This window comes from Haliotis rufescens, unplaced genomic scaffold (assembly GCF_023055435.1).
Source record: "Haliotis rufescens isolate VD_foot unplaced genomic scaffold, xgHalRufe1.0.p SCAF_18, whole genome shotgun sequence".
Lineage (NCBI taxonomy): Eukaryota > Metazoa > Mollusca > Gastropoda > Lepetellida > Haliotidae > Haliotis > Haliotis rufescens.
In genome coordinates, this window is record NW_025963868.1 from 9,721,026 (window position 1) to 9,743,226 (window position 22,201).

General features: G+C 45.9%; 1 protein-coding gene across 3 annotated transcripts in view; it reads left to right on the top strand.

Annotated features, from left to right (window-relative positions):
- Positions 1-22,201, top strand: part of LOC124120179 (sortilin-related receptor-like) — a 63,507-nt gene that overhangs the window by 22,637 nt on the left and 18,669 nt on the right. For all 3 annotated transcript variants that reach the window (XM_048398191.1, XM_048398193.1, XM_048398192.1), the window contains 14 exons: positions 4,095-4,280; positions 5,078-5,166; positions 6,986-7,161; positions 9,481-9,670; positions 10,638-10,763; positions 11,650-11,732; positions 11,855-12,027; positions 12,285-12,511; positions 13,631-13,901; positions 14,800-14,941; positions 16,403-16,603; positions 17,172-17,282; positions 17,724-17,840; positions 21,052-21,177. In XM_048398191.1, coding sequence (XP_048254148.1) covers positions 4,095-4,280; positions 5,078-5,166; positions 6,986-7,161; positions 9,481-9,670; positions 10,638-10,763; positions 11,650-11,732; positions 11,855-12,027; positions 12,285-12,511; positions 13,631-13,901; positions 14,800-14,941; positions 16,403-16,603; positions 17,172-17,282; positions 17,724-17,840; positions 21,052-21,177 — 2,218 coding nt within the window. The remainder of the gene's footprint in view (positions 1-4,094; positions 4,281-5,077; positions 5,167-6,985; positions 7,162-9,480; positions 9,671-10,637; positions 10,764-11,649; positions 11,733-11,854; positions 12,028-12,284; positions 12,512-13,630; positions 13,902-14,799; positions 14,942-16,402; positions 16,604-17,171; positions 17,283-17,723; positions 17,841-21,051; positions 21,178-22,201) is intronic.

The window sequence follows — 22,201 nt, forward strand, 5'->3', positions numbered from 1 at the left end:
CTCTAATGAAATAACAGGGGTTCGACTGTTTTTACTGGAATAATGCTCTAATGAAATAACAGGGTCCGACTGTTTTTACTGGAATAATGCTCTAATGAAATAACAGGGTCCGACTGTTTTTACTGGAATAATGCTCTAATGAAATAACAGGGTCCGACTGTTTTTACTGGAATAATGCTCTAATGAAATAACAGGGTTCGACTGTTTTTACTGGAATAATGCTCTAATGAAATAACAGGGGTCCGACTGTTTTTACTGGAATAATGCTCTAATGAAATAACAGGGTCCGACTGTTTTTACTGGAATAATGCTCTAATGAAATAACAGGGTCCGACTGTTTTTACTGGAATAATGCTCTAATGAAATAACAGGGTTCGACTGTTTTTACTGGAATAATGCTCTAATGAAATAACAGGGTCCGACTGTTTTTACTGGAATAATGCTCTAATGAAATAACAGGGTCCGACTGTTTTTACTGGAATAATGCTCTAATGAAATAACAGGGTTTCGACTGTTTTTACTGGAATAATGCTCTAATGAAATAACAGGGTTTCGACTGTTTTTACTGGAATATTGCTCTAATGAAATAACAGGGGTTCGACTGTTTTTACTGGAATAATGCTCTAATGAAATAACAGGGTCCGACTGTTTTTACTGGAATAATGCTCTAATGAAATAACAGGGTTTCGACTGTTTTTACTGGAATAATGCTCTAATGAAATAACAGGGTTTCGACTGTTTTTACTGGAATATTGCTCTAATGAAATAACAGGGGTTCGACTGTTTTTACTGGAATAATGCTCTAATGAAATAACAGGGTCCGACTGTTTTTACTGGAATAATGCTCTAATGAAATAACAGGGTTTCGACTGTTTTTACTGGAATATTGCTCTAATGAAATAACAGGGTCCGACTGTTTTTACTGGAATAATGCTCTAATGAAATAACAGGGTCCGACTGTTTTTACTGGAATAATGCTCTAATGAAATAACAGGGTTTCGACTGTTTTTACTGGAATAATGCTCTAATGAAATAACAGGGTTTCGACTGTTTTTACTGGAATATTGCTCTAATGAAATAACAGGGGTTCGACTGTTTTTACTGGGATAATGCTCTAATGAAATAACAGGGTCCGACTGTTTTTACTGGAATAATGCTCTAATGAAATAACAGGGTTTCGACTGTTTTTGCTGGAATAATGCTCTAATGAAATAACAGGGTTTCGACTGTTTTTACTGGAATATTGCTCTAATGAAATAACAGGGGTTCGACTGTTTTTACTGGAATAATGCTCTAATGAAATAACAGGGTTCGACTGTTTTTACTGGAATAATGCTCTAATGAAATAACAGGGTCCGACTGTTTTTACTGGAATAATGCTCTAATGAAATAACAGGGTTTCGACTGTTTTTACTGGAATATTGCTCTAATGAAATAACAGGGGTTCGACTGTTTTTACTGGAATAATGCTCTAATGAAATAACAGGGTTCGACTGTTTTTACTGGAATAATGCTCTAATGAAATAACAGGGTCCGACTGTTTTTACTGGAATAATGCTCTAATGAAATAACAGGGTTCGACTGTTTTTACTGGAATAATGCTCTAATGAAATAACAGGGTTCGACTGTTTTTACTGGAATAATGCTCTAATGAAATAACAGGGTCCGACTGTTTTTACTGGAATTTTGCTCTAAGCGTTAAAGTGGTGTCCAAACTCATTCACTCACTCCAAGGTTTGATATAGAGCTCGGTAGTTTTATCTTGATTTCAATATAATCTGTTGAATTTGTATGTGTTTACATTGTAAGGCAGTAGTAGTTGGGCAATACACCGATACGTCGGTGGCTCACGATTTTTGACTTCTCAATTAAAGTATCGATCACAATCGCACACTAAGTAAAAAAAATCAATTCTTACTTTAAATGTATCATTTATTAAATGTTACACCAACACTAATTACTAGTGAAAATGAGTTGTGAAAACGTAAATATTTTCATCCATTGCGCCATACATGACACTGCCAACTGTAAATCATCAGTGTGCCAGGTATTTGGCCTTCCTGTCTATGAAAAACATGGCTAACTCGCCACAGATATGAGGCTGAGCACATGCAAGTATCGTGATACGTATCAGCTCGAACAGTTGGTGTATTGCCCCACCCTATGAGGCAGTCGGGACCAGGGAATCTGTTTAAGATATTGGATCTCGATAACAGGATCAGATCGCAGAGGAAAGAAGGGTATTAGTTCAATGAAGTATGAGATAGCTGTATAAAGCTCCAGAAAAAGTTGAATGTCACGCTGAAGACCTCGGTTTGACTCCCGACATAGGTACAATGTGTGAAGCCCATTTCTGGTGTCCCCCGCCGTCATATTGCTGGAATATTGCTAAAAGCGGCGTAAAACCATACTCACTCACTCAATTTTTATGTTATGCGATTATGCTTGTCGTAAGAGGCGATTAGGTGGTCAGGTTCACTAACTTGGTTGATGCATGTCATCGTATCCCAATTGCATGGATCAATTGCATAAGCTGCAATCAGCTTATCGGGGGGATGAGAAAAAGAGAACAAATACTGAAAAAAACCTGTTTTCTCCGTTTTTAAGTAAAAAAAAATTCTAAGTAATTCTAAAAAGTTTAAGAGCATATGTGTATGCATCATGGGCATGGTCAACTCAGCATGTGATAAGTGCGTAGATTCCTGGTTAGAACCATCTTCCTGAGGCAAGGGCGTTAACTGACTGTTAAAGTCCAGTTTCCACCCTTGCCGAACTAGGCTGGAAATTCTGGGCTCGATCGTAGCACCACCAGTGGCTAAAACAAGTTATGTCCCTTCTATCTTCCTCCTATTGACCAATCAGATTCCATCTCTCATATCACTTGCATTTGCTTCAAACCAAACTGTGGCACCAAGTCAAGACAATCTGCTCGATAGTCAAGATCTGTGTTATGAAACAGGTTTTACCCCGAGAAGTGCATTAAATCATGTGAGCACCTTGATTAAAAACATGAAAGAATTTGCAGAATATCTGTCGACGCCCACTTGGCGGTACACATGCTTTGCAAATCCTGCAGTCGACTGAAATCTGCACGTTTAAATCAATGTTGTTTACGAACCAGATGTCTAGTTAGTTACGCGATTTTGATTGGAGTATGCATAGACTCCTTAGTCCAGCCAAAATGTAACTCAATAATTGCAGCCTGGATCAGCAAGGGTGGAAACTGGATTTTTATAGTCAGTTAATTCCCTTGTCTCGGGAAGATGGGATAAAACTGGTCACCAGTAACCTGTGCTGGTTGTAGGAAGCGACTAAGTTGATTGGTGGCCAGGTTTGGTCAAATTAACTTACTTTCATTCATGCCAACTCATTGTCTCTTTGGCTGTGTGATCATTAAGGTTAGAATTGGTCTTCAGCAACCTGTGCTGGTTGTAGGAAGCGACTAACGGGATCGGGCGGTCATGCTTGCTGACTTGGTTGATGCATGTCATATCCTAATTGCCTTGATCGATGGTCATGATGTCAATCACTTGTCTTGTCCAGACTTGATTATTTTCATGACTGCCGTCATATAGCTGTAATATTGCTGAAAGTGTAGACAACAAACAAACAAATGCTGATAAAATGGGTGTGTTAATTCAAATAATGCAACACATCTGTCATCATTATTCCCTGCTTGATTTTGTTTTCCTGTTTCTCATTGTATTTATTTATTGTATTAGTCCTCTGTAAAGGGGCCCGCTTTATGTGTGAATGTGAATTTGTCAGCCGCTGCATTTGGTTTTCTTATCCACTTGCTTATGACATAATTTAGAAACCACATACTCGTATCGGCTCTACCTCCTATGGCTTGTGTACATGATAAGTTGAAATTGTGTTTGGAATTTGATTAAACTTGGTATGCATGATCGCTTTACTATTTTGTAGTACATTCTGTCATAAAGTTCGAAATCTCTTGCTTTTGATTGGTCAATCAGAGGTTTGAAATCACAGTAACCCACTGTTTAAAGAATCCGATAATCGTAAGTAAGTTTTGTTCCCAATTTGCCTGTCTTGAACTTTTAGTTTCAACCTGTGTGTTTCTCCGCCTTCAGCTGACGAACTGCTCGCTCCACGTGACCCAGCAGCTGCATCGCTTCTATCCCAGCAGCCGCACCCCTCTCATCATGTCTCGCAAGTCCGCCCCGGGGATCATCATCGCATCAGGGGTCATCGGCACCAAGATCAAACACAACCCCAACGTGTTCGTGTCCTCCGATGCAGGATACACATGGACGCAGGTACGAAGGATTGATTTTATTCCCCGCCATGAAATGGGAGGGGACGTAAATGAATGGGTGCTGTCCATCCATCCTTCTGTCTGCATAGCTCAAATACCATTTTTTATCATATAATGGGTGGGTTTCTCGGCAGGATAAAGCCAATGGATAAAAACGATATCCGTTGGGGTCATATACGGATAGAGATGCAAATATCAAAGGTCAAGTAGGGACTACTTTCACTGTTGATAAACAAACATGGCGTCGCCCTCGTCATTCGGCGATCGAGTCAGAATTAACCATCGGGAATCGGGAAACTACAGGGATAATTGCTCGGATTTAACTGAAATACACCTTGTCATGGGTGAGAAGGGATTATGATGCACTATCCAGAGTTGCATCCCTTATACATGCCACAAAAAATGACCATGTGTTTTGTATCCCACGTTTCAAGGTTTGCATCAATTTAGGCTTTGCTCCCACCTCAAGCTGACTGTTTGTGATATGACTGAAATATTATTTTAACCCATGCTTGTCGTAAAAGGCGACTAAGCTTGTCGTAAGAGGTGACTAACAGGATCAGGTGGTCATGCTCACTGACTTGATTGATGTATGTCATCATATCCCAATTGTGTAAATCGATGCTCATCACATCAATCACTGGATTGTCTAGTCCAGACTTATTAACAAACCATTATCATTTAGCTGGAATATTGCTGAGTGGCATAAAAAAAAGACAAAACAGAAAAAAACACTGTAAATGTGTATAGGCTTCCTTAAGTTGTATAAAAATGGTCTCTTGGTTGCCCTGGTTACAGGTGTTGCATGGGGAGTACCTGTACACCTTCGCTGACCACGGCGGGATACTGCTGTCAGCCAAACAGTATGATGTCACGGACACCGTGTAGTAAGTCCATAATAGTTCCTAGTATGTGTAGACGGCCTCCGTGGTCAAGTGGTAAAGCGTCCCCAGAGAGCGGAAGGTCCGGGGTTTGATCCCCGGCCGCGTCATACCAAAAACGTTAAAAGATGGTTCTTACCCTGTCTGGCGCTCGGCATAAAGGGGCTAAACAAAGGACTGGTCGGCTCGGAGTCAGTATTCTGTGTCTGAGTGCGGTATTCATGTTAAACTGCGGCATGGTATCTCAGTGAGCTAGTACTATAAATCGGCATCAGTCCGGACTAGTACAAGCAGCCCCACACACACGTGCATGCACGTCGTTATATAAGTGCAATAATCTTGGACGCGACGTTAAACCCAATTTCACCTCACCTCACCTAGCATGTGTAGAGGTCTTCAGCAACCCATGCTTGCCGTAAAAAGCGACGATGCTTGTCGTAAGAGGCGACTAACGGGATCGGGTGGTCAGGCTCACTGACTTGGTTCATGCATGTCATCGGATCCCAGTTGCGTGGATCGATGCTCATGATATCAATCACTGGATTGTCTGGTCCAGACTCTATTATTTACTGTAAGACCACAACAATCGGAGTTATTTTTTCCTGCCACATTTTTAATCGTATAATATGTGTTCATTTAACTTTGGCTACATTTGACAATAATCGCCAACACTTGAAGGGAGGATGTAGATCCTGCTGGGGTCCATGCAGGAAGCTCAAGTACTGTAAGTCCCCATGGTCCCTGACCCGTGAAGATCAGGGGTAGAATAGGTCTTCACCAACCCATGCTTGCCGTAAAGGGTGACTACGCTTGTCGTAAGAGGCGACTAACGGGATCAGGTGGTCAGGCTCGCTGACTTGGTAATGGTAGATACATGTCATCGATCCCAATTGCGTGGATCGATGCTCATGATATTAATCACTGGATTATTTACAGACTGCCGTCATATAGCTGGAATATTGCTGAGTGCGGCGTTAAACAACCAACCAACCAACCCCCCCCCCACCCATGGTCCCTAGCATGGTGATCTACCTTCAGCTGCTGGCAATCTATAGCCCTTTTTTATAATGTATTGTTACATATAGTGATATCTTTTTATGGTTGTATGCTAGTTTTAAATATTAATCTGTGATATTCCAGTTATTGTACTGTCCATCAGGTTTTTATTTATTTATTCTAAATATATGTATTTTTAACATATAACTTCTCGTATCACAGATCGTTGTCATATAGCTGGAATATTGCTGATTGTGGCGTTAAACAAACATGACAAACAAACAAAACAAACAAACAAACAAACATTCTGACTCGGACTCCCAGCAGGTATTGAAGTTGGCCAAGTTTTCTGACGGACGAAACCCGTGAAGATTCCGGGGTAGAATAGGTCTTCACCAACCCATGCTTGCCGTAAAAGGTGATCAGCTTGTCGTAAAAGGCGACTAACGGGATCGGGTGGTCAGGCTCGCTGTCTTGGTTGATGCATGTCATCAATCCCAATTGCATGGATTGATGCTCATGATTCAATCACTGGATTGTCTGGTCCAGACTCGATTATTTACAGACTGCTGTCATATAGCTGGAATATTGCTGAGTGCGGCGTTAAACAACAAACCAACCAACCAACTGACGGGCGAGCCCTAAATGTTTTTGCGCTTGTGGCCTAACTTTGGTTAACGTTGTTGGTGATTCATTGACCGTTATATAGTATGTGGAGAATAAGGCATAACAAACCTGATAGAAAAACGGAGAGGGAATATGTTAAGGGCGAACCATGTGAAGCACGGAGTGTTTTACGTACCTTATGTACGGAGATTGTCTCCTCCAGCTATTCGGTTGACGAAGGCAGCAACTGGATAGCCAAGAAGTTCACGAATACATCCATCCGTATCTACGGCATTCTCACCGAACCAGGGGAGGCAACTACTGTGTTTTCTGTGTTTGGATCGCACACGGGACGTCACAGTTGGCTCATCAGCCAGCTCAACATGACCAATGTTCTGAGTGAGTACGCCGTTAAGATGAAACTGTTTACAAAATGCTTTACCATGTTTACATTTTCATCCAACCCTAAAAAAAATGAAAAGTAGAAAAAAATATAGATCACCATACCTGTGCTCATTTGAAGTACAATAGATTAGAATTGGTCCCCAGTGCAGTGATAGAAACTCACACTTTTAGTCCACTAGTCCTTATAATGATAACACATTGCAAAACCCTAAAAAAGGGTAAATTTCTACTGGTCCTTATGATACCTTAACTATTGGGCAGTTTGGCAAAGACTACAGAACTGTTGCCAATTTCTAACACTGCTGTGCATCTTGTAAGGGTCTGCTAAACTAGATTGTCCCTTGTAACCTGTGCATGTTGTAAGGGTCTGCTAAAATGGATCGTTCCTTGTAGCCTGTGCATGTTGTAAGGGTCTGCTAAAATGGATCGTTCCTTGTAGCCTGTGCATGTTGTAAGGGTCTGCTAAAATGGATCGGTCCCTTGTAACCTGTGCATGTTGTAAGGGTCTGCTAAAATGGATCGTTCCTTGTAGCCTGTGCATGTTGTAAGGGTCTGCTAAAATGGATCGGTCCCTTGTAACCTGTGCATGTTGTAAGGGTCTGCTAAAATGGATCGTTCCTTGTAGCCTGTGCATGTTGTAAGGGTCTGCTAAAATGGATCGGTCCCTTGTAACCTGTGCATGTTGTAAGGGTCTGCTAAAATGGATTGTTCCTTGTAACCTGTGCATGTTGTAAGGGTCTGCTAAAATGGATCGTCCCTTGTAACCTGTCCATGTTGTAAGGGTCTGCTAAAATGGATTGTCCCTTGTAGCCTGTGCATGTTGTAAGTGTCTGCTAAAATGGATCGTTCCTTGTAGCCTGTGCATGTTGTAAGGGTCTGCTAAACTAGATCGTCCTTTGTAACCTGTGCATGTTGTAAGGGTCTGCTAAACTAGATCGTTCCTTGTAACCTGTGCATGTTGTAAGTGTCTGCTAAAATGGATCGTTCCTTGTAACCTGTGCATGTTGTAAGGGTCTGCTAAAATGGATCGTCCCTTGTAACCTGTGCATGTTGTAAGTGTCTGTTAGAATGGATCGTCCCTTGTAACCTGTGCATGTTGTAAGGGTCTGTTAGAATGGATCGTCCCTTGTAACCTGTGCATGTTGTAAGGGTCTGTTAGAATGGATCGTCCCTTGTAACCTGTGCATGTTGTAAGGGTCTGCTAAACTAGATCGTCCCTTGTAACCTGTGCATGTTGTAAGGGTCTGTTAGAATGGATCGTCCCTTGTAACCTGTGCATGTTGTAAGGTCTGCTAAACTAGATCGTCCCTTGTAACTTGTGCATGTTGTAAGGGTCTGCTAAAATGGATCGTCCCTTGTAACCTGTGCATGTTGTAAGGTCTGCTAAAATGGATCGTCCCTTGTAACCTGTGCATGTTGTAAGGGTCTGCTAAAATAGATCGTCCCTTGTAACCTGTGCATGTTGTAAGGGTCTGCTAGAATGGATCGTCCCTTGTAACCTGTGCATGTTGTAAGGGTCTGTTAGAATGGATCGTTCCTTGTAACCTGTGCATGTTGTAAGGTCTGCTAAACTAGATCGTTCCTTGTAACTTGTGCATGTTGTAAGGGTCTGCTAAACGAGATAGTCCCTTGTAACCTGTGCATGTTGTAAGGGTCTGTTAGAATGGATCGTCCCTTGTAACCTGTGCATGTTGTAAGGTCTGCTAAAATGGATCGGTCCCTTGTAGCCTGTGCATGTTGTAAGGGTCTGTTAGAATGGATCGTTCCTTGTAACCTGTGCATGTTGTAAGGGTCTGCTAAAATGGATCGTTCCTTGTAACCTGTGCATGTTGTAAGGGTCTGTTAGAATGGATCGTTCCTTGTAACCTGTGCATGTTGTAAGGGTCTGTTAGAATGGATCGTCCCTTGTAACCTGTGCATGTTGTAAGGGTCTGCTAAAATAGATCGTCCCTTGTAACTTGTGCATGTTGTAAGGGTCTGCTAAACTAGATCGTCCCTTGTAACCTGTGCATGTTGTAAGGGTCTGCTAAACTAGATCGTCCCTTGTAACCTGTGCATGTTGTAAGGGTCTGCTAAAATGGATTGGTCCCTTGTAGCCTGTGCATGTTGTAAGGGTCTGCTAAAATGGATAGTCCCTTGTAACCTGTGCATGTTGTAAGGGTCTGCTAAAATGGATAGTCCCTTGTTACCTGTGCATGTTGTAAGTGTCTGCTAGAATGGATTGGTTGTCAGACTGCGTGTCACTAATCCTTCACAAAAACTCTCGGGGTACTGGTCCAGGTTACTCTCATGCTGATACATCCTTTGTTGTAGAATCGAAGTGTAAAGACGACGCCTACAAGATGTGGTCCTTCACGATGGTCAACGACACCAAGGGCTGCCTGCTTGGCCGCCGCACACAGTACCGCAGGCGGATCAAGCAGACTGTGTGCTACAATGGTTATGACTATGAACAAGAGATCCGCCTCGAGAACTGTCCCTGCACCAGAATGGACTATGAATGGTCAGTACTCTGAATGTCCATGGGGAACCCAAGGAGAATAAATCCCCAATAACGTGAATGTCTGCGGAGAACCCAGACAGAATAGATCCCCAGTACTCTGAATGTCTGTGGAGATCCCAGACAGAATAGATCCTCAGTACTCTGAATGTCTGTGGAGATCCCAGACAGAATAGATCCTCAGTACTCTGAATGTCTGTGGAGATCCCAGACAGAATAGATCCCCTGTACTCTGAATGCCTGCGGAGATCCCAGACAGAATAGATCCCCAGTACTCTGAATGTCTGTGGAGATCCCAGACAGAATAGATCCTCAGTACTCTGAATGTCCTTGGAGATCCCAGACAGAATAGATCCCCAGTACTCTGAATGTCCGTGGAGATCCCAGACAGAATAGATCCTCAGTACTCTGAATGTCCTTGGAGATCCCAGACAGAATAGATCCCCAGTACTCTGAATGTCCGTGGAGATCCCAGACAGAATAGATCCCCAGTACTCTGAATGTCTGTGGAGATCCCAGACAGAATAGATCCTCAGTACTCTGAATGTCCTTGGAGATCCCAGACAGAATAGATCCCCAGTACTCTGAATGTCCGTGGAGATCCCAGACAGAATAGATCCCCAGTACTCTGAATGTCCGTGGAGATCCCAGACAGAATAGATCCCAAGTACTCTGAATGTCTGTGGAGATCCCAGACAGAATAGATCCCAAGTACTCTGAATGTCTGTGGAGATCCCAGACAGAATAGATCCCCAGTACTCTGAATGTCTGTGGAGATCCCAGACAGAATAGATCCCCAGTACTCTGAATGTCTGTGGAGATCCCAGACAGAATAGATCCTCAGTACTCTGAATGTCTGTGGAGATCCCAGACAGAATACGTTACAAGTATCCAGTGCTTGTTCACTATAAAGAAGAAAGAAGAAAGATTTCCCTGCACATTCACCTAACCCTGCCTGTGTTTGTTTCAGTGACTTCGGCTTCATCCAGAGAAACATGTCGTACGACTGCATCCAGGACCAACACGTGAACGCGGCCGACATCCACCATGTGCCCAGCCCTTGCCCTCCAACTACCTACTACCCCTACACCCGCGGGTCTGTACTCACTCACTCACTCACTCACTCACTGCCTCACTCACTCACTCACTGCCTCACTCACTCACTCACTCTCTCACTCTCTGCCTCACTCACTCACTCACTCACTGCCTCACTCACTCACTCACTGCCTCACTCACTCACTGCCTCACTCACTCACTCACTGCCTCACTCACTCACTCACTGCCTCACTCACTCACTCACTCACTCACTCACTGCCTCACTCACTCACTCACTGCCTCACTCACTCACTCACTGCCTCACTCACTCACTCACTCACTCACTCACTGCCTCACTCACTCACTCACTGCCTCACTCACTCACTCACTCACTGCCTCACTCACTCACTCACTGCCTCACTCACTCACTCACTACCTCACTCACTCACTGCCTCACTCACTGCCTCACTCACTCACTCACTCACTGCCTCACTCACTCACTCACTGCCTCACTCACTCACTCACTCACTCACTCACTCACTCACTCACTTTAGTGACATCGCTTTAGTGACATCGCTTTACCAGGGGTTTACCGCCTCCGTGGTAGAACATCCACTGGAGAGAGGAAGGTCCGGGGTTTGATCCCCGGCCTGGTCATACCAAAAGACGTTAAAAAGATGGTACTTGTTGTTACCCTGTCTGGGGCTCGGCATTAAGGGGCTAAAACAAGGACTGGTCGGCTCGGAGTCAGTATACTGTGTCTGAGGGGGGTATTCATGTTAAACTGGTATCTCAGTGAGCTAGTACTATAAATCGGCATCAGTCCGAACTAGAACAAGCAGCCACACAAACACACACACGTACATGCACGTCACTATATAAGTGCAATAATCTTGGTCGCGATGTTAAACCCCATTTCACCTCCCCACCACCTATTGTTTCTTCAGGTACCGGAAGGTCGCTGGGGACACCTGTCGTGACGGGGATGAACACAGATTTGCTCCCCTCAGATATTCCTGCCCTATCAGAGGTAAGTTATTTTGGTACACCTACAGAATACCGCCTGGCTGGACTATATTTTCAAAAAATATTGCCTGAGAACAATTCTGTTATTTTTTTATGAATGGAACTCATTGTTGCTTTCTGTTTCAGAGAGGAAGGAGTTTCTCCTTTTCACAAATAGGTCCTGCATTAACATGATCAACCTTGAAGACAACCACTTCGAAACCATCGTTAGTCAGGGGATTGAGCACGTGACTGCGGTGGAGTTCGACTATGCCCATAACTGTTTGTTCTGGGCCGACATATCGCTGAAAAGAATCAATGTAAGTCACAAGCAACTGTCTGGTGCTGACAGACCAAGGACAGCAGAGCAAATCTGGGATTCGAACCCCGAATCATCGGATCCTGGTTGGGCTCACCGCCATCATATAGTCGTAATATTGCTGAGTGCGGCGTTAAACAACAAACCAACTAAACCAACTAACTGTAAGAACTGATTCGAGGATTGAATGTCAGAGGGAAATGTTTCGTACTTCTTTTTTCTATGGCGCCAGATATTGAAACCATGTTTTTGTTCCAGCACTTGTGCCTGAACGGCAACCAGACTGTGTCGCCGGTGGTTCTGAGAGACTTGTACACCGTGGAGGCACTAGCACTGGACTGGACAGCCCACACCCTGTTCTGGGTGGACTCCGAAAACCACAGCATCTCCGTCGTCCGTACCAATGGACGCTTCAGACGGACTCTGTACAAGGGATCTGACGTGCTGGAACGGCCCCGGGCTCTCGTCCTTGACCCTCATCATGGGTATGTCTTGTCCGATTCTGGGGGGCGGTCGGGTAGCCTAGTGGTTAAAGTGTTTGCTTGTCATGCCGAAGACCTGGGTTTGATTCCCGAAATGGGTACAATGTGTGAAACCAATTTCTGGTGTCCCCCACCGTGATATTGCTGGGATATTGCTAAAAGCGGCGTAAAACCATACTCACTCACTCTCTGAGTGAAGACCTGGTGACACCTCCGTCAGGAGAACGCTGAGCAAACTTTGACCATTCAGTCTAAATGAAGGATATGTGGGGTTTTCAGGTATTATTGTCAGCCTTTATAATTAACATTAACAGGAAGATTAACTTTGTTGTTTGAGATATGGAAATCAGATATTGAGATGTTCGCAGATTTTACCACAGAGGGGTACTGGAGTAAAACATCTGATTGAAATGGAATTGGTCTTGGATAAATATGCCCCAGGGGAAAAAAGTTAGACTCTACCCCTTCTATATGTTCATATATCCCCAACTTAAATGAATTAAGAAATATCTGAATTTTGATGAATGTGATAAACCATCAATACCTTTTAAATCATTGCTGACCTGTGAAGACCCGGATTAGAATAGGTCTTCAGCAACCCATGCTTGCCGTAAAAGGCGACAATGGTTGTCGTAAGAGGCGACCAACGGGATCGGGTCAGCAATCTAACCCCACTCAGCCACCAAGGCTTCCACAAAATGAAAGTCTGACAACTGTTGAACTAGATCACGTACTTTGTGTACCCCTCTGACAAGTGTAAATTGTCACGGCTTCCATGGCACAACAGTAGCTCCTACTTCTTGTAAGAACTGAGGCCCGTGAAGATTCCGGAGTAGGATAGGTCTTCAGCAACCCATGCTTGTCGTAAAAGGCAACTATGCTTGTCATAAGAGGCGACTAACGGGATCGGGTGGTCAGGCTCGCTGACTTGGTTGAAGCCTGTCATCGATCCCAATTGCGTGATCGATGCTTATGATATCAATCACTGGATTGTCTTGTCCAGACTCGATTATTTACAGACCACCGTCACATAGCTGGAATACTGCTGAGTGCGGCGTTAAACAACAAACCAATCAACCATTGTCAAGTGCAGCATGTAAGATGTTTGTTTGGATCCACCAGATACATGTACTGGACTGACTGGTCTTACTCCAACCCCCGGATCGCCCGAGCCTGGATGGACGGCACGAACACGTCTGTACAGACCATTGTCAATGGCTCCAATGTGCGCTGGCCCAACGGCCTGGCCATTGACTTGCCCTCGGAGCAGCTGTTCTGGACTGATGCTGGTCTCCACAAACTGTTTGTGTCTGACCTGGAGGGCCAGAACATCCGCACGCTGGTTCGGGGGATGCTGAATGCCCCTCATCCTTTCTCCATTGCGGTCTACAAGGTGAGGAAAGCAAAAGAATTGGTTCTCAGGCATTTTTTTTTTATCCCCCGCCCAACAAAGTTGGCGGGGGATATAGAAACGGGCTCTGTCCGTCCATCCATCACGATTCGTTTCCGGAGCATAACTCAGAAATCGTTCAATATTTTTTCATCAAACTTTGTAGGTCTGTCAAGTTCATGCTGAACTGGTGCCTTTTGCTACTGGTGACTTAGGTTCCAAACTCTTTTTTTTACAATTTCCATGACTAGTTTCACCTCGGTTAAAAAAGGTTAGGGTTTGTTTAGATTTAATTATGTCATAAATTCTGCAACAGGGGCGGGGGATATAGCCACGTTAGTGGCAAACTCTTGTTGTTTTTTTGGTGTGTTTTTTGCTTTTTTGTGGCTTGTTCAAACTGGTATGTTACCAAATAAACATTTGTGTGCCATCAACCTGGGAAAGGGCCTCCCTACATAACCAAGAATACAAACTCCAATTGCCGCCATTACCACTACACAAGAAGCATAGCAAATCAGTGTGCAAGGGAAGTACAGCGTGCTCTACTGTATTGCATTGTTTTTATGTATTGGATTTTTGTATTCTTTTGAAAAATGGAAATAAAAACGAAACATGCAGCAGACTTTCTGAGAACCAAGACTATTATTTTTTTAACCTTAGAGCCAATTTTGGCAATATAGTGCGTGGTTTAAAGGGTTCAACTCCCTAATACCACAGCGGTAGAAACTAAGATTTTAGTCCACTATTTCTTATGATGATAACATATAGCAAAACCCTCAAAATGGAAAATATCTACTGGTCCTTATGATACCTTAACTTTTGGGCAGTTTGGCAAGGACTACAGGACAAGTGCCAATTTCTAACGCTGTACCACGTCTAACCCAACTCCCTATTATTCCAGAACAACATCTACTGGGCGGACTGGTCCAGGGACGCAGTGTTGACGGCAGACAAGGAGCATGGCTGGGGGCTCACTGCGGTGAGAGGGTCCTTGCCTTCCAACATCCTGGACCTGAAGGTCGTCTCCCACACCTCTCAGCAAGGTGAGCTAAGTCAGTTCTTTCTCAGCAAGGTGAGCTAAGTCAGTTCTCTCTCAGCAAGGTGAACTAACTCCCCACCACTTCAGTCAGTTCTCTCTCAGCTAGGTGAGCTATCTCCCCACAGCTTTTAGTCAATTCTCTCTCAGCTAGGTGAACTATCTCCCCACCACTTCAGTCAATTCTCTCTCAGCAAGGTGAGCTATCCCCCACCACTTCAGTCAGTTCTCTCAGCAAGGTGAGCTATTTCCCCACAACTTTTAGTCACTTCTCTCTCAGCTAGGTGAGCTATCTCCCCACCACTTCAGTCAATTCTCTCTCAGCGAGGTGAGCTATCCCCCCATCACTTCAGTCAGTTCTCTCTCAGCAAGGTGAGCTATTTCCCCACAACTTTTAGTCAATTCTCTCTCAGCAAGATGAGCTATCCCCCCACCACTTCAGTCAGTTCTCTCTCAGCAAGGTGAGCTATCTCCCCACAACCTTTGGTCAATTCTCTCTCAGCTTGGCGAACTAACTCCCCACCACTTCAGTCAGTTCTCTCTCAGCAAGGTGAGCTATCTCCCCACAACTTTTGGTCAATTCTCTCTCATAAGCATAACTCCCCTCCACTTCAGTCAGTTCTCTATCAGCTAGGTGAACTAACTCCCCACCACTTCAGTCAGTTCTCTCTCAGCAAGGTGAGCTATCTACGAAACACTTTTCATCAATTCTGTCTCAGCAAGGTGAGCTATCTCCCCTTCACTTCAGTCAGTTCTCTCTCAGCAAGGTGAGCTAACTCCCCACCACTTCAGCTTGCCGTAAAAGGTGACTTTGCTTGTCGTAAGAGGCATGTCATCATATGCCAATTGCATGGATTGACGTTCATGATGTCAATCTCTGGATTGCCTGGTCCCGACTCGATTATTTACAGACCGCCGTCATATAGCTGGAATATTGCTGAGTGCGGCGTTAAACAACAAACAAACACACTAACAAACAAACAAGCAAACAAACTTTCCCAACGTGAAACTTCTGAACTGCTGCTCTCTCAAACTTAAGGAATTACTGAACTACATTGAGTGAGTGAGTGAGTGAGTTGGGTTTAACGCCGCTTTTAACAGTATTCAAGTTATATCGCAGCATGTCAGCTTAATGTGGGAGGAAAGCCCGAAGTGATGCAGGTCTCTGACGTTTACCACTTCGGTGAAACCCACGAGTACGGGTATGGTGCTGACAAACCTAGAAACATAATCGGGGCGAACCGGGATTCAAACCCACAATCATAAGTTTCTGGCGTGCCCAAGGGACACAACTCTGCACAGCGAATTACGGCGCCTTAGACAAATGGGCCACCCATGCCCCACTGAACTACAGAGTAATTGCAAACCTAGGACATAGGCGGAGTCTATCTTTCCCCCCCCACACACACCTACTTCTTTCTGAACACTTAACAAACATATTGGTGAATGAACGGTTCTATTCCTGCAGCCAACAGCGCCTGCACACTGAACAGCTGCACCCAGCTGTGCATGCCACGCCCCCCTCCAGCTGACCACAAGTCTCACCACAACCGGACGTGCAAGTGTGGGGACGGCGTGTCCCACTCCCTCACCTCCAGCGGGGACGAGCAGTGCAAGTGTGAGTCGGGCGAGGTGAACAACCAGGGCATCTGTAGCCACAACTCCACCAGTGAGTACAGCTTCCGGTTGATGTGGTGCATTCTCCGTATCCAGAGGACTGCATCTCTTTGTATAGCATAAAACTTGTCAGAGGGATTTAATGGGATTTAAAACCAAAACCCAAGGGATAAAACTGAGGGGTGTTAGTCTCATTAAACCACGTGGGTAATTGTTTTATCTAACTTATAACTTATGCAAAATAAATTTCTAAGAGATAAGGGCCCCGCTCTAATAGGCGCCCACGGCGATATTTGCTAATATATAGGCGAGTGAACAATCCCAATTAGCACCCCTTCCGACTGATCAATGTACACAAGACTTATTTATTCGCATATAATACGCACTCGTGTGTTATATGCAACCTTAATTATGGGCAATTAAATTCTGGAAAAATATATCTGTCGTATATAAACATTTCAGGCTGTCGGCATAAACCACGAAATTTATCTTTCAACTCTATTTTTTTTCACCAAAATAATATTCTAATAAGAGCCCACACTTTCTAATTTTGAGAGCGCCCTGGGCGCTTATTACGTGGAATACGGTATCTGTATTTACCCAATACTCTATATTTCTAGCTACCTGTTCTGCGGATAGATTCAAGTGTCGAAACTCCCGATGTATCCCCCTCATCTGGCAGTGTGATAACGACAACGACTGCACCGATGGCAGCGATGAAGTAGATTGTCGTAAGTGATCCATATCTTGCTGAGGTAGATTGTCGTAAGCATTTGATATCAGGTGGATTGTCGTAAGTGCTACTTTCTACCTTAAGTTTATTGCCAAAAGTGCTACTTTCTACCTTAAGTTTGTTGTCGTAAGTGCTTCTTTCTAACTTAAGTTTATTCTGTAAGTGCTACTTTCGACCTTAAGTTTGTTGCGATAAGTGCTACTTTCTACTTGAAGTTTGTTGCCGTAAGTGCTACTTTCTACCTTAAGTTTATTGTCATAAGTGCTACTTTTTACCTTGATTTTGTTGTCGTAAGTGCTACTTTCTAACTTAAGTTTGATTCCATAAGTGCTTCTTTCTACCTGAAGTTTAAGTTTGGGCAGAGTGTTTCGGTGTCCCTTGCTGTGTTAGTGATAGAATTGGTAAAAGCATTGTGAAACCTCTTCATTCTCATCTTCAGCCTATGCGACGTGTGCGGAGAACAGTTTCCAGTGCACAAATGGACAGTGTATTCCTGAGAGATGGAAGTGTGACTACGACAATGATTGTGGGGACAGTTCTGACGAGCGCAACTGTAGTAAGTGTTTGTAGTTCAAACAGTTATCTTCTGATGAATTATGACAAGCATCAATCTACAGGAACTTCTTTGGGCTGTGACTGTCGTAAGTCATATATTTAACAACAGAATTCATATAATCAATTGGGAAGTTAGGCAGTTTAGATTTAAGTCCCTGTGCCAAAAAGTGAACATGGTGCTACATCTGTTGTGCTGTGCTGGTTCATAACGAGGGAGTGGGTGGGTAGGAGAAGAGGAGGGAGTGGGAGAGGGAAAGTTGAAGTGAGGAGGGAGGGAGTGGGTGGGTAGGAGAAGAGGAGGGAGTGGGGAGAGGGAAAGTTGAAGTGAGGAGGGAGGGAGTGGGTGGGTAGGAGAAGAGGAGGGAGTGAGGAGAGGGAAAGTTGAAGTGAGGAGTTAGGGAGTGGGTGGGTAGGAGAAGAGGAGGGAGTGGGGAGAGGGAAAGTTGAAGTGAGGAGTTAGGGAGTGGGTGGGTAGGAGAAGAGGAGGGAGTGGGAGAGGGAAAGTTGAAGTGAGGAGGGAGGGAGTGGGTGGGTAGGAGAAGAGGAGGGAGTGGGGAGAGGGAAAGTTGAAGTGAGGAGTTAGGGAGTGGGTGGGTAGGAGAAGAGGAGGGAGTGAGGAGAGGGAAAGTTGAAGTGAGGAGGGAGGGAGTGGGTGGGTAGGAGAAGAGGAGGGAGTGGGTAGAGGGAAAGTTGAAGTGAGGAGGGAGGGAGAGGGTGGGTAGGAGAAGAGGAGGGAATGAGGAGAGGGAAAGTTGAAGTGAGGAGGGAGGGAGTGGGTGGGTAGGAGAAGAGGAGGGAGTGGGGAGAGGGAAAGTTGAAGTGAGGAGGGAGGGAGTGGGTGGGTAGGAGAAGAGGAGGGAGTGGGGAGAGGGAAAGTTGAAGTGAGGAGGGAGGGAGTGGGTGGGTAGGAGAAGAGGAGGGAGTGGGGAGAGGGAAAGTTGAAGTGAGGAGGGAGGGAGTGGGTGGGTAGGAGAAGAGGAGGGAGTGAGGAGAGGGAAAGTTGAAGTGAGGAGGGAGGGAGTGGGTGGGTAGGAGAAGAGGAGGGAGTGAGGAGAGGGAAAGTTGAAGTGAGGAGGGAGGGAGTGGGTGGGTAGGAGAAGAGGGGGCAGTGGGGAGAGGGAAAGTTGAAGTGAGGAGGGAGGGAGTGGGTGGGTAGGAGAAGAGGAGGGAGTGGGGAGAGGGAAAGTTGAAGTGAGGAGGGAGGGAGTGGGTGGGTAGGAGAATAGGGGGCAGTGGGGAGAGGGAAAGTTGAAGTGAGGAGGGAGGGAGTGGGTGGGTAGGAGAAGAGGGGGCAGTGGGGAGAGGGAAAGTTGAAGTGAGGAGGGAGGGAGTGGGTGGGTAGGAGAAGAGGAGGGAGTGGGGAGAGGGAAAGTTGAAGTGAGGAGGGAGGGAGTGGGTGGGTAGGAGAAGAGGGGGCAGTGGGGAGAGGGAAAGTTGAAGTGAGGAGGGAGGGAGTGGGTGGGTAGGAGAAGAGGAGTGAGTGGGGAGAGGGAAAGTTGAAGTGAGGAGGGAGGGAGTGGGTGGGTAGGAGAAGAGGGGGCAGTGGGGAGAGGGAAAGTTGAAGTGAGGAGGGAGGGAGAGGGTGGGTAGGAGAAGAGGAGGGAGTGGGAGAGGGAAAGTAGAACTGAGGAGGGAGGGAGTGGGTGGGTAGGAGAAGAGGGGGCAGTGGGGAGAGGGAAAGTTGAAGTGAGGAGGGAGGGAGTGGGTGGGTAGGAGAAGAGGAGGGAGTGGGGAGAGGGAAAGTTGAAGTGAGGAGGGAGGGAGTGGGTGGGTAGGAGAAGAGGAGGAAGTGGGGAGAGGGAAAGTTGAAGTGAGGAGGGAGGGAGTGGGTGGGTAGGAGAAGAGGGGGCAGTGGGTAGAGGGAAAGTTGAAGTGAGGAGTGAGGGAGTGGGTGGGTAGGAGAAGAGGGGGTAGTGGGTGGGTAGGAGAAGAGGGGGGAGTGGGTGGGTAGGAGAAGAGGGGGTAGTGGGTGGGTAGGAGAAGAGGGGGGAGTGGGTGGTTAGGAGAAGAGGGGGAGTGGGTGGGTAGGAGAAGAGGGGGGAGTGGGAAGAGGGAAAGTAGAACTGAGGAGGGAGGGAGTGGGTGGGTAGGAGAAGAGGAGGGAGTGGGTAGAGGGAAAGTTGAAGTGGATGGAGTGGGTAGAGGGAAAGTTGGAAGTGAGGAGGGAGGGAGAGGGTGGGTAGGAGAAGAGGAGGGAGTGAGGAGAGGGAAAGTTGAAGTGAGGAGGGAGGGAGTGGGTGGGTAGGAGAAGAGGGGGCAGTGGGTAGAGGGAAAGTTGAAGTGAGGAGTGAGGGAGTGGGTGGGTAGGAGAAGAGGGGGTAGTGGGTGGGTAGGAGAAGAGGGGGGAGTGGGTGGGTAGGAGAAGAGGGGGGAGTGGGTGGTTAGGAGAAGAGGGGGAGTGGGTGGGTAGGAGAAGAGGGGGGAGTGGGAAGAGGGAAAGTAGAACTGAGGAGGGAGGGAGTGGGTGGGTAGGAGAAGAGGAGGGAGTGGGTAGAGGGAAAGTTGAAGTGGATGGAGTGGGTAGAGGGAAAGTTGGAAGTGAGGAGGGAGGGAGAGGGTGGGTAGGAGAAGAGGAGGGAGTGGGGAGAGGGAAAGTTGAAATGAGGAGGGAGGGAGTGGGTGGGTAGGAGAAGAGGGGGTAGTGGTTGGGTAGGAGAAGAGGGGGGAGTGGGTGGGTAGGAGAAGAGGGGGAGTGGGTGAGTAGGAGAAGAGGGGGGAGTGGGAAGAGGGAAAGTAGAACTGAGGAGGGAGGGAGTGGGTGAGTAGGAGAAGAGGATGGAGGGAGAGGGAAAGTTGAAGTGAGTAGGGGAGTGAGAGGGTGGGTAGAAGAGAGGAATGGGGGGGGGGGGGGGAGGGAAAGTTGAATTAAGGAGGGTGGGTAGAAGAGAGGGGCGGGGGGGGTAGGAGAAGAGGATGGAGGGAGAGGGTGGGTAGAAGAGAGGCGTGGGGGGGGGGAAGTAAAGTTGAACTGAGGAGGGATGGAGAGGGTTGGTAGGAGAAGGAGAGGGGGGAGTAGGGAGTTAAGAGGGAGGGAGAGAGTGTTAAAGATCTTACTCACATAGTACTGTTACGTCACAAAGGGTTTATGATAATGGAAATGGAGGGAGCAATGGTGGGAAGGAGGGAGGGAGCAATGGTGGGAAGGAAGGAGGGAGGGAGCAAGGGAGGGAGGATTCTGAAATTGCCTGCATGTCCAACTGTCACTCTTTCAGAACACACCAACTGCAATGCCAGCCAGTTCCAGTGTCACAACAGACGCTGCATCAGCAAGAAGTGGGTGTGTGACAACGACAATGACTGCCACGACAACTCGGATGAAGTCAACTGTACCACAGTCGGTCAGTATACATTTACCTTGGGGACTTCAAGAAGTGCTGGACCGCCTCCGTGGTCTAGTGGTAGAGCGTCCGCCCGGTTCAATCCCCGGCCGTGTCATACCAAAAGACGTTTAAAGATGGTACTTTTTGTTACCCTGTCTTGCGCTCGGCATTAAGGGGCTGAAACAAGGACTGGTCGGCTCGGAGTCAGTATACTGTGTCTGAGTGGGGTATTCATGTTAAACTGCAGCATGGGATCTCAGTGGGTTAGCACTATTAATTGGCATGAGTCCGGACTAGTACAAGCAGCCACACACACACACACACGTGCATGCATGTCGCTATATAAGTGCAATAATCTTGGACGCGACGTTAAACCCAATTTCACCTCACCTCGAGCAGTGCTGGGGCAGTGGGGAAGCCTAGTGGTTGGAACGATGCTCATCACACCAAAGACCCGGGTTCAATTCCCAACATGGGTACAATGTGTGAAGCCCATTTCTGGTGTCCCCTGCTGTGATTTTGCTGGAATATTGCTAAAGCGGGTTAAAAACTTGCCTGCTGCCATCGGTTATTTTTCTAATGGATACTACACATAGATTATCTTCCATGGACTGTCATGTCTTTTGGCAAATGTCATCAAAGGTCAAGGTCACAATCACGATATAGAAAAATGTGTGTATGTCCATGTTGGCAAATGTCATCAAAGGTCAAGGTCACAATCATGATATAGAAAAATGTGTGTATGTCCATGTTGGCAAATGTCATCAAAGGTCAAGGTCACAATCACGATATAGAAAAATGTATGTCCATGTTGGCAAATGTCATCAAAGGTCAAGGTCACAATCACGATATAGAAAAATGTATGTCCATGTTGGCAAATGTCATCAAAGGTCAAGGTCACAATCACGATATAGAAAAATGTGTGTATGTCCATGTTGGCAAATGTCATCAAAGGTCAAGGTCACAATCACGATATAGAAAAATGTATGTCCATGTTGGCAAATGTCATCAAAGGTCAAGGTCACAATCACGATATAGAAAA